At 38.1% G+C, this 11,817-nt stretch overlaps 1 protein-coding gene across 2 annotated transcripts; it reads right to left on the bottom strand.

Moving 5' to 3' along the window:
- Window positions 1–3,361: 3,361 nt before the first annotated feature.
- Window positions 3,362–11,073, bottom strand: zgc:171740 (uncharacterized protein LOC795694 homolog). Of its 2 annotated transcripts, none has more exons than XM_060890432.1 (4): window positions 10,942–11,073; window positions 9,442–9,879; window positions 9,009–9,219; window positions 3,362–7,087 (listed from the first exon to the last, which is right to left on the bottom strand). In XM_060890432.1, exons 2-4 carry the CDS (start codon window positions 9,754–9,756, stop codon window positions 6,900–6,902), a joined length of 714 nt encoding a protein of 237 aa, XP_060746415.1. In that variant the 5' UTR covers window positions 9,757–9,879; window positions 10,942–11,073; the 3' UTR covers window positions 3,362–6,899. The 2 variants fall into 2 exon arrangements, with proteins under 2 accessions (XP_060746415.1, XP_060746416.1); XM_060890433.1 differs by having other exon boundaries at window positions 3,365–7,084.
- Between the last annotated feature and the right edge of the window lie 744 nt (window positions 11,074–11,817).

The following is an 11,817-nucleotide window of genomic DNA, read 5'->3' as shown; positions in this document are numbered from 1 at the left end:
GGTACTAAATAGTACTCTAAGTACATTGCCTCAACGCTACATTAGTACTATTTGGGACTACTACTTAGTACGCTAGTATGAAGGTTTGCTTTTTGTCTCCCCCTGCTGGTAGAATGAACACATGACAGGATTTACTGGCAGAATGAATTAATAAATTCTAACACAAACTGTTTTGGAAATATCTTTTATTTTAACAAGCAATGCTACATGAATATAATCATAACAGGAGACAGAAACATGGTGGGCTGACATATGGCTCATTGTCATTGCATTAATTGCCTGGTGGTAATCCTAACTACAGGGGCAGACACAGGCTGTCTGATGGGCAGGGGTGAAAAAATTACAAGGGCACCTCCTACTAGAGCATATTTTCTCACACATAGGAGCACCTAGAGGGCACTTCATCTCATTTTCTCACGTGTTGGGAAGACTATTGTGCACTGCATGTCATGTTCTCCTCTGGAAGGCCACAATAGAGGGCATTTTTTCACATATACTTGCACATAGTGGCAGCCTAGAGGGTGCTTCATCACATTGTCTTGCATCCTCCGCATCTTAGAGGTCACTCCATGACTTTTTATTCTACTTTAAGGACAGTCATTAGGGCAATTCATTATATTTTCTTTACCGTAAGGACTATAGATAAATGTGCACTTTATCACATTTTTAATCTACTACAGTACATAGGGCACCTTAATGGGCACATTCATGACATTTAAATATTGTTATACTTAAACATGCAGTTAGTATATGTAAGTACTCTGATAGTACCCATGTAGATGCAGACTTTTAAGGAACAAAAAGCTCTTGACAGTGATAAATGCACCTCAACAGCATCTTAAAAAATGAAGAGAGTAATGTGAGGACAACAACGACAGATGCTCATGAGGACCGTTTAAGTTCAGAACAGATAAGTTCATTTATTGTTACAAAACTGTCAAACCATATATTTGCACAAGAACAACAGTGTATAGTAACAAAATTCTAAAAATATATCATTTGACGTAATTATAAACCCCGGGAGCTTTGTAGTGTGTAGAATAAATTCAGCATTCAGCACATTTGCCTCACTGTCGAATTTACATGCGAGTTATATGAGAAATGTAAAGCAAAACATCCAAGACAGTTGAATTTATGTTGGCGGAAATTATTTCACAGTATTTTTGAATGCACCAGAATACACACATAAAAAAAACAAAAAACAAACTATAATCAAAATTCAACATATTCAAGCATATTTAGTAGACCAGTTCTAGGTACTGTTCAACATACCAGCAAAAGCATAGCTCATTTTTTAAAGCTCATGATCATTAGATTAGTCAGGATACACATCCATTAAGATATTAAAACACTGTTTATCTTTTGTCATTGTTCTGAGTAGCATTAGCAGTATATTTATCATCATTATTTTCACACAGATATAGAATATTTATTTTGAAACTTTGAAATACTGTGCCACAGTTTTGTCATTTCTGAAATACTAAAACATTTGACTTTTGTGTCACTTGATTTGATTCGGTTCACATTCAAATTCACCATACTGACGTTTAGGTTTCTAGATAGAAAGAACGACTCGGCACATAGACACGTTTTTGTGCATCTAATTTAAAAATAACATCAACATAAGTGCCTTATACATTGCACTTTTTTTAAATTTAATCAGTAATATTTTTTACTATTACTGGTTACACACAGAAGCTGACTTTCCAGTAGAAGATTATACAGTGGTCACTAGTGATGTTAATCTTTGCCACTTTTTCTCACTTTTACTCACTGACCGCTAACAGATGAGTCAAAGGTTCTAGATTCAGGTGATCATATGTATCAATGCAACTGTATCAATTGAAGTGTAAGACCTGAGGCCCAGTCATGCTTTACTCCCTTCTAATACCACAGAATGTGACATTAAATCTGACTTGGAAAAAATACATCAAAACAACACGTATTAAAACTGTCATGAATGTGTTATGAACTCACAAATAGGGATGCAGCGATTTCACCAGCATCACGGCTGAGTATTGGCTAAAACACTAAACATTTTCACTTGTTGGTGTCATTGTGATGATGCCAAATTTGATTTATGTCTTTCAGATAATTGAGATTTACATGCGAGCTCATTATCTTCGCTGTCTTTTAGTGTCACATGTAATGACAGCTTGGATAAATATACACTCGTTGCATCTTCATTAGGAACGCCTGGACCCCTAATCATTCATGCATGTGTTCAATCAGCTCATCATTTGACAGCAGAGCTGGATAACATCATGCAGATAGAGGTGAAGAGCTTCAGTTAATGTTCACATCAAATATCAGAACGGACAGAAATGTGCCATTGTTGGTGCCAGATGGGCTGGTTTGGTTCAGAAACAGCTGATCTCCTGGGATTTACTCACGCGCACTCACGCACCCTCACACACACACACTCTCACACACGCACCCTCACACACACACCCTCACACACACACCCTCACACACACACCCTCACACACACACCCTCACACACACTCCCTCACACACACTCCCTCACACACACTCACGCACCCTCACACACACTCACGCACCCTCACACACACACACACTCACACATACACGCTCACACACACCCTCACACACACCCACTCACACTCTCACAAACACTCACACACACACACTCGCACACACACTCACATGCACACACACACTCACATACACACACTCTCATGCACACACACATACACACACACTCACATGCGTGCACACACACACATGCGCGCACACACACACATGCGCGCACACACACACATACCAAAATGTGCAGAAAAGCATCACAAAACACAACACTGGTAACAACAGCAGTAAAACAGGAATCTGAGATCTGTTCTCAGTTGACAGGAGTGGAACCCAATGTGGTCTTCAGCTGTTGTAGCTCATCTGCCACACCACCGCAAAAAAGTCACTATTTATTCCCCATTCTGATGTTTGGTGCAAGTATTGACTGAGGCTCTCAACCTCTGTATGAAATCTGTATGAAATGTTAAACCAAGATTGAGCTTTTAATAATATAATCTCACATTATAACACTCACTCACTCATTTTCTACCGCTCATCCGAGCTATTCTCGGGTCACAGGGAGCCTGTGCCTATCTCAGGCGTCATCGGGCATCAAGGCAGGATACACCCTGGATGGAGTGCCAACCCATCGCAGGGCACACACACACTCTCATTCAGTCACGCAATCACACACTACAGACAATTTTCCAGAGATGCCAATCAACCTACCATGCATGCCTTTGGACTGAGGGAGGAAACCGGAGTACCCGGAGGAAACCCCTGAGGCACGGGGAGAACATGCAAACTCCACACACACAAGGTGGAGGCGGGAATCGAACCCCCAATCGAACGTGCTAACCACTAAGCCACCGTGCCCCCCCGCATTATAACAAAAGACTAATATACTTTACTAAAACTATGTGGAGAGTCTCATCAATTCAGTCTGTATTCAGATACAAACTATAAAGTTCAAGACCACAGTCAGAATAAAAGCTCAAAATGTTTAATGTTCACTGTGTAACCAGATTAAAGAGTTGCATAGCTTTCTGAACTACAGTTCAAAATGTAATGACGTGAAGGGTTTTCCCAGGCCGCCACACTTATTAACGGATCCGATCTGGTTAGGAATAAATCTGAGTATCGGACCAACGTTGGGTTTCGAAATGCTAGTGTTGGATCGGTGTATCCCTACATGTCAGCAACAAAGCTTAGCCTCAGTGAGACCATTTGCATATCAGCTTATCAGGGAGAAACAAAACAATAATCAAACACATGATTTTCATCTACATGCTACAGATTTATAGCAGTCTGGATACGTCATTAGATGTGACCTTATATATTTCACTAAAACACTAAAGACTGTTGCAGAAAACACACGTGTAATATAAAAGTGGCCATTTGCCCTTCCTTGGAACAGTGCAGTGTGAATGGGTGAAAAATGCTGCTCTGGCAAGTTGTTCAATTCATACACTTACCATCAAGTGTGTAGCTTTAGTACCTGTAGTATGTATTTTCAGTGATGTGTATTACCTTTTATCAGCTTTCGAGTAAAGTTTTTAAAGGTTCATTAGTGGTCCTCGAAATCGACTTTTGCACCTTAAATTAGTTCTTACTTAAATACTATATTCACATTTCCAGGTACAAAACCTGTCCCCTTGATGGTACAATTTGAGCAACAAGGAAAAGTACAGGCTTTTTTATTTGAATATGAAATTTCCCTGGATAATGATATGATTAATTCACAATTACTGTTCCCTTAAAACAGACAGAAGATGACTATCACTAAATCCTATAGCGGAACTAAATATGGCGTACGTTACTACGTTTCTTACTACATTTGGCCCAGAAGTGCTGCTATAGTACATTCAGAATAAATAAATAATTAAACAAAATTAATATTACATATTGATAAATAAGCATTGTAAATGATTAATTGAAAAGTCTTCATTAACGAACCAGATTATTTACATTTATATTTTTGCCTCAGAAAACGTTGCATTGGTGTAACACTGCGGTTCTCCAAGAGGGATCCAGGGACCTCTGGGGCATAGCCAGGGAGTCTGGGATTATTTTATAATCTGATACAGTGCTGGAAGTCAGAACCATTTTCAACACTATAAAATTTATCATCGGGTTGTTATATTATAAGACTTTATGACTGGTCACTTGATTTGAATTGGTTTAATTAAAACTCAAAAACAACAAGATCTGTAAATAACACCAAGGCAGATTTAATACAAAAAAAAAAAGTTCTGTCAATAAATAGGCAAAATATTACTGTACACATTTAAATAAGGAGACTAATATTTAAATTCTAATATAAAACCTGTATTGAGAAGATCCTGGGAATCTTTTTTTCTACAACATCTAAAGAGGTCCCTGGTTTGACACTTGAAAACCCCTATGAGCATCTAGCAGTGTGTTAAAAAGCTCTCTGATGTAGAGCACTAAGTGGACATGTGGGCAGTAATAAGAGCACCATGTGACTAACACAGACCAAGGCTAGTGTTACAGCTGCACGCATCTGAAGGAAGACCATGAAACTATCCAGAAACCACCGGCTCAGCACAACGGTCTACTGTGCATAAGAAATCAGATGGCGATGAGGCTGTATAGAGTAACTCTACCGCACTGAAAAAGCATGACGCTCATCTTGCAAATGCATTATGGAGGTTTAGTGTTGAGGAAAAAAAAAAAGATGTTTTCTTGTCAAACGTCATCATACGTGAATACAATAGCAAAATCATCGATCATATCTGAATGATGTTGTGTATGGAGTCACACCATAAATTTTGTGTGCATGCATCTTGCACATTTCTTTCAAATTACCATTTGTTCATAGACATATCCAGTATTTATCCAATATATTAAGATCTATTATGATTTTTAACTTTATGAAGCCAATCAAGATTAACAGGAAACCAGTATAGCCAGTGAAACATATTTGATTCAATCATCCTTCATCATTACAATACATGTGTCTTTATCAGAGCCACTGTGAATCTGTAGCCTATCCGAGGGCGACCTGGGTGCAAGGTAGAAATACCCTCTGGAAAAGGTACCTCTATTACACACACACACACCTAGTGGCATATTCACAACTAGGGGCAATTTATCACAGAGAATCCACCGGTTAGCATGTTTTTCAGAGTTGGGAGAAAACCATACCAAATCCTGAATATTCCTAATATAAATTTCATTGTGGCGTTCATGAATGATGAATTTTGACAGGAAAATAACTCCACTGATGAGGCCTACGAGATCTGTAATGTAAAGAAGTGAAAGTAGCACCTGATTATAGACATGCACATGCAGCCTACACATTAGCTTTTCATCTGGAGCTGAAAAGTTTTAGCACGCAGTTATAGCCACACCACCTCCATGGCTGTAGCTCTTAAAAACACTAGAGCTGTTAAACCACAGTGTATTAAACAAAGTAGTCTATTAATGGCATGAGAAGACATGCAGTTATCAAACTGAACATAAGTGAAAATAATCATATAACAGTGTTTTATTCCTTTTATACTACAGCAATCGCACGGCTTACAGCTACAGTTAATAAGTACGTTTCTGTAAGTGATTATAGCAGCTATGATGTGTTATTCCTTCACGTGTGTCTCTGTTGCTTTTTCTTGAAGTTAATAAAAAATGTAGCCTGCTGTTACAGAGAAAATTTCTATTCTGAAGACTTCCATGGATGGAAAACCTACATATTGTTACAAAGCACTGACACCGGAGGTTTCTTCCACGGATGATAAATAAACGTCTGAGCAGTTTTTTCATTGAAAATTCATCATCAGAATTGTGAATCTAACAATGCTGTGGTATAAATGCTCGAAACCTGTATTACACGCTGTGTCGATGTACGTGATGAGAAAACAAAATAGACAAACTCAAGCAGTCACCGTGTACATGCTGAAACGCAGTTTAGATGGTAACTATGCAAATTGCTTATGGCCCCCTTTTCCCTGGAGCTGAAAAAGACGTCATTATTTGGATTATATTAGTTTGAGATATGCAATTGCGTAACGGCGGAGATATGTTCACTAGATAAGGTAAGCTCGCTTGTTCTTAACTAGCTTAATAAATTTCATGATATGTTATTTTATGATAAGTTAGCTGTTTCTGAACCCGACCGTGTCTGTTCCCAGTGAAAAAGGATACACATGTCGCAATTCCCAGATTAAGAAAAAAAAAAAGAAAGAACAAGAAGAAGAAAAAAGAAAAAGTCTTGTAGGAAGTGATAAGAATCGAACAGAACGGAGACTGAGCCTCACATCTCTCAGGCCTTCCAGACAGGAATGGTATTTGGAATGTATGTGGACATAAAGGAGTGCTCTCCAGGTTCTCCGGCTCTCCGTGGCCCTCCATCAGGATCGGAAGACGTGCACGGCGCGCACCACATACTGTCTACAGATGGGACATTCGCTCATGCGCTTGCCGCACTTGCTACACGTCACCATGTGGCCACATTCCAGCAGCACACAGTCGATGGGCGAGTCCATGCAGATCTTACACAGGTTCTCCTCCTGGCTGCTCGGCTCAGCTGGTTCTGCTGCTGAACAGAAACACACGTGTTTTACTGTACTATATTATACACAGCTTGCTATAAACCTTATTGACACGGAGTATTGTAACTATGCACATATCTGCAAATAAACAAGCAACAAGCAAATAAGCAGTTAATCAAGCACCAAAATTGCTTCTACTAGTACAGTTGTCTGGATTATAATATATGTCTATAAATTAGCCTAATTGTAATAAGTATATATAAGTGTAATAAGTATTATGGTAGGGATGTGTGGATTTTACAGGCAATACATCTTTATTGGCATCTACAGTATAGGCATGTGAGGATTCATTTGACATGGCCTCACTTTACAGTACTTTTGGCCTGTATCACTTTAATCAATTCATTCATTTTAATCATTTTTATTAAGTTTAATGACCGAATGTATTTCTTAACCTATTTCTAAAGCTACAAGAGCAGCTTTTCTTAAAGGTAACAAGTTCTTTTTAGCATAAACAAACGTCACATTTCTTCAAGTATACTAAATGGTCCAAGGTTAAGAGTACTTCTGAACATCACACCTATATGTGTTTCTTGAACAAACATTCCCCTTTGCTGTTATATAATTGTACCAGCTCCAGTTGTGTTCCGTGTCTTGAAGATTTCGGACCTTCGTTGAGATGAGGCGAACCCTGTGAGGATCCTGAGGCATCTAGACATATATCAGCTCCAATTGGACTCTTCATAAAGTATTCGGACATTCTATGAAGAAATGCCAGCTACATGTGGTCTTTTAGGACAACAACCTCCTCATCAATACACAACTCCTGGTCTGTATATTTATAATCACACCCTCCAGTGTCACCCGAATGAAGAGGTTCCCCTTGGAGTCTGGTTCCTGTCAAGGTTTCTTCCTCTTCTAATCTCAGGGAGGTAGTTTTCATTACCACAACCATCTCAGTCACCTCAGGCTTGTTCATTGGGGATAAATACAAACAAGTTTAAATATAAGTCTTTGTATAATAGGAACCTTATTGTATTATATTTCTTATGTTCTGTAAAGTTGCTTTGAGACAATGTCCTTAGTTAAAAGCGCTATACAAATAAAATTGAATTGAATTGTACTAAATTGAATATAATAATTGAACTCTTCTGGGAAGGCTTTATACTATAGTTTGGAGCATGGCTATGGGGAATTGGTGCTCAGTGAGCCACAGAGCATTGGTGAGGTTAGATATTAATGTCAGGTGAGGAGGCCTGGGGTGAAGTCAGCATTAAAATTCATCCCAAACATGTTGAGTGGAGATGAGATCAGGGATCTATGCAGGTCACTTGAGTTCTTCCAACCAACCTTGGCACCAATGAAGGAAAATTGTAGCGCTACAGCACATGCAGACAATTGTGTGACCCACATATAGTTGTGATAGTCAGTTTTACTTCCTGTACAATATATTACATTACAGTCACGTTTTTTCTGTGTCTAATTTCAAAAAACACGTTGGACGTATTCACCACACACGCTCTAGCCCAACATTATGATACTGTACACTGTAGGAAGCCATTTAGGATTTGGCCTAGTTTGTAGAAAATGTAAATGTAAATATTAACAAGAAAACATTGTAGTGGTTAAACAAATGAATCTGAATCCTTAAAGATTATGATATTTTTCGTACTTTTTGTGGCGTATATTAGAAGAATACAGAGTAAAGCCGTTGTTAATGCTTTATTAATTATTATGTCTGAAGCAGTCTACGCTTGGCTGGTTATTAACTTTAGCCTAAAACAGGAAGAGTTTTTGTTTCTCTCACACATGTATCTGGTTATTTAGATTATTTAGTGGGTAATATTCGATTACAGTCGTACTTATTCCTGCGTAAATGTCAAAATAAGAGACTATGTATAAAGGGAGAATGAAGCTAAAGCTAAAGCTGCAGTGTGTGGTGAGTGGTGTTTAAGTGGTGTGACTTACCCAGGTTGTGGAGGTCTTTCTGGTCATTAAAGAGACGTTTAACTCTCTCCATCAGCTCCCACTTTTCACAGCAGCCCTGATAGTTGACAAAGTTGCGTGCCAGTATTTCCTTCAACTGCCGCACTGTAAGACCTTCAATGTCATCCACACTACTCAGATCAGACAGAGAAGCCCTGCGACTGTGCACTAACGTCTCCTCGCTGTCTGTCGACTAACACACACACACAAAAAGACGGTGTGATGCCATAAATTAGATTATTGTTAACTATTTTGATTAATTATCGAGAATTGTTTGGTCATATCTGGTTTTACCTATTTACACTTATCCATTTAAACGCTGTGGATCTTCTGCAACATTTAGTTCCTGTTATCTCATATCTGACAACCTAAATTATAAACAGATCCAAAACATCTTATAATAGCAGCTAGTCACCTCATCATCATCATCATCCTCTTCATCCTCCTCTTCATCTTCACCCTCTTCCTCCTCCTCTTCCTCCTCTGTGAGAGTCTCTGGCTCCTCGGCTGCCTGGGACGGAGGATCGTGGGACTGGGAGACGTCTGGAGCGGCGAGCTGTGGGGCAGAGTTGCTGCAACCATTACTGCTGCTGCTACTGCTGTTGCTACTGCTGCTGGGTGTGTTTTGGTCCAACACGAGTTCAACCAGCTCCTCCTTCTCACGACACATGTGAGTGGGGACGTCATGCAGGTGCAGGTAGTCACGCAGCTCCTTCACCTTCAGCCCCATCAACTGGGTCCTCTCGAAACGAGTGCCGACGAAGCGCCGACACGTCTGGCAGAGTGCAGGCCCGAGCTCGGGCTGTACCCAGCAGCGGCTGCAGAAGTGCTTCTTGCAGTCTACACACACATTCTGTATCAGGAGGACGAAGAATCAGTGATCAGTTGATGCCTGCCAATATGCTGAGTCGCTAATAACTGTAATCTGATTAGAAGATACTGACATGCTCTTCCGCTACCTGCAGTGCAGCAGTTTCCTGTTCACACTCATCTGTGACCTGATCTGGGTGTGTCGCAATTATTACCCTCTGCATTCCAGACAGGATCAATTACAATAATTCAACAATAATTCTGTTCCTTGCAAGAACATTGACAGCTTAGCAAATTTCCTTGTCATGTTGGCAGATTATTTTGCCAATTTTAAGCGTTAATTTCTAGGAAGAAGCTACGATCTGCTATCTGCCTATAGAATGAGAAAATGTAAAGCTTAAAAATAGAAAAATATGCCTGGAAAATAGGCTTAATAATCTTAGATTTAAAAGTTAATGACTTTAATTAAATTCAAGATATTATCACTTGCTAACACGTCATGTCACATGTGTGCTTATCACTTCATCTGCCTTGCTTAGAATAATTCAATTCACTCAGACAAGCTTATACATCATGTGATATCTGGGATATTCATATTTATACAATTTGTCATATAAACTCCTTACAGGAGAAAAAAAAAGGAAACCCTTATTAGCTTTGTGGGGGAAGATTTTTTTTGTCTCCATGCATCCACTCAATGACCTTAATCGAGAATCATTGCATCATAATCTTTTGTATTGTTTACACAAATATTACACAAGAAACATTTATGCGCTAACTTCATGTTCTTCATTATAAGCTGTAGGCATTATTATTATTCTCCTATAACAGCCCCTTTTAAAGTGTTTTAGTCCTTTTCTCCCACAGTATTTTGCCTATGAGAACAATTTTTTTTATTATTAATTAACAATGCAATATTGATAATATAAGAATCGACATCTTCTGAACAATTAGATTTAAAAATTCAACTATTCACTATTAGACCTAATAAAAAGACCATAAATTCATTATGTATACGACACCGAATATCATAAATCTATACGACACCGAATATCATAAACTGTTGTGATGCTGAGAAGTGTATGCATGTGTGTGTGTAGTTCACCCTGCTCGCCGTGTCCAAGTGGCCTCCACAGGCCCTGCACAAGTGTTCGGGTGAGGATGGAGCAGGGCTGTAGCCCGAGTTTGTGTAGGCCTGGTGCCATGTGCTGCTGGTTTCTTCCACGGTGGCGGTCGTTTTCCCACACAGAGTCAGTTACATCAACATCAGGCTCTCACGCTGCTTCCTGACCAATCAGAAACAGGTAAAAATAAACACACACACAAAGCTGGCAGATCTTCTAGAGCTGGGTAGAACAATACAACATGAATATTTTTATATATTACACCACATGATACTGCTTACTCTTATACTTACTGAAGTAGCTGATTGTATATTTTCCCTTCTAATAAATATTGGCTTTATATATCATGCATATAATATTATTAATTATGCATTTAATATATTATAATATTATATTTTGTCACTTTTTTATTATAATAATATATTTTGTCAATCAAGCAAAATGTTTATTTGACGCAAATTGTACATTATTATTATTATTATTATTATTATTATCTTTATATATCATGCACTGTGGAAAAAGTATTATATTATATTTTTGTACATTATTATTATTAATATTATTATTATTATTAATATTGTCTTTATATATCATGCCCTGTGGAAAAAGTATTATAACATTTTGTCACATTTCTTTGCATAATAGTATCATAATATATTGTCATACAAGCAGAATGTTTATTTGACATAAATTGTACATTATTATTATTAGCATTATTATTATTATTATTATTATTGTTGTTGTCTTTATATATCATGCACTGTGGAAAAAGTATTATAATATTATATTTTGTCACATTTTTTTCATAATATTGTCATAATATATTTTGCCAAGCAAACAAAATGTTTATTTGACAA

Source organism: Tachysurus vachellii, chromosome 17 (assembly GCF_030014155.1).
Source record: "Tachysurus vachellii isolate PV-2020 chromosome 17, HZAU_Pvac_v1, whole genome shotgun sequence".
NCBI classification, from domain to species: Eukaryota; Metazoa; Chordata; class Actinopteri; order Siluriformes; family Bagridae; genus Tachysurus; species Tachysurus vachellii.
This window is presented reverse-complemented; position numbering and strand designations above follow the sequence as displayed.

Excerpts from the sequence above, each read along its gene's own strand:
- zgc:171740 (XM_060890432.1), bottom strand. The coding sequence starts at position 9,756 with ATGGGGCTGAAGGTGAAGGAGCTGCGTGACTACCTGCACCTGCATGAC. Across the intron at positions 9,220-9,441 it reads AGGATGATGATGATGATGAG|TCGACAGACAGCGAGGAGAC; the intron begins GTGACTAGCTGC and ends TGTGTGTGTTAG. Across the intron at positions 7,088-9,008 it reads GAAAGACCTCCACAACCTGG|CAGCAGAACCAGCTGAGCCG; the intron begins GTAAGTCACACC and ends GTTTCTGTTCAG.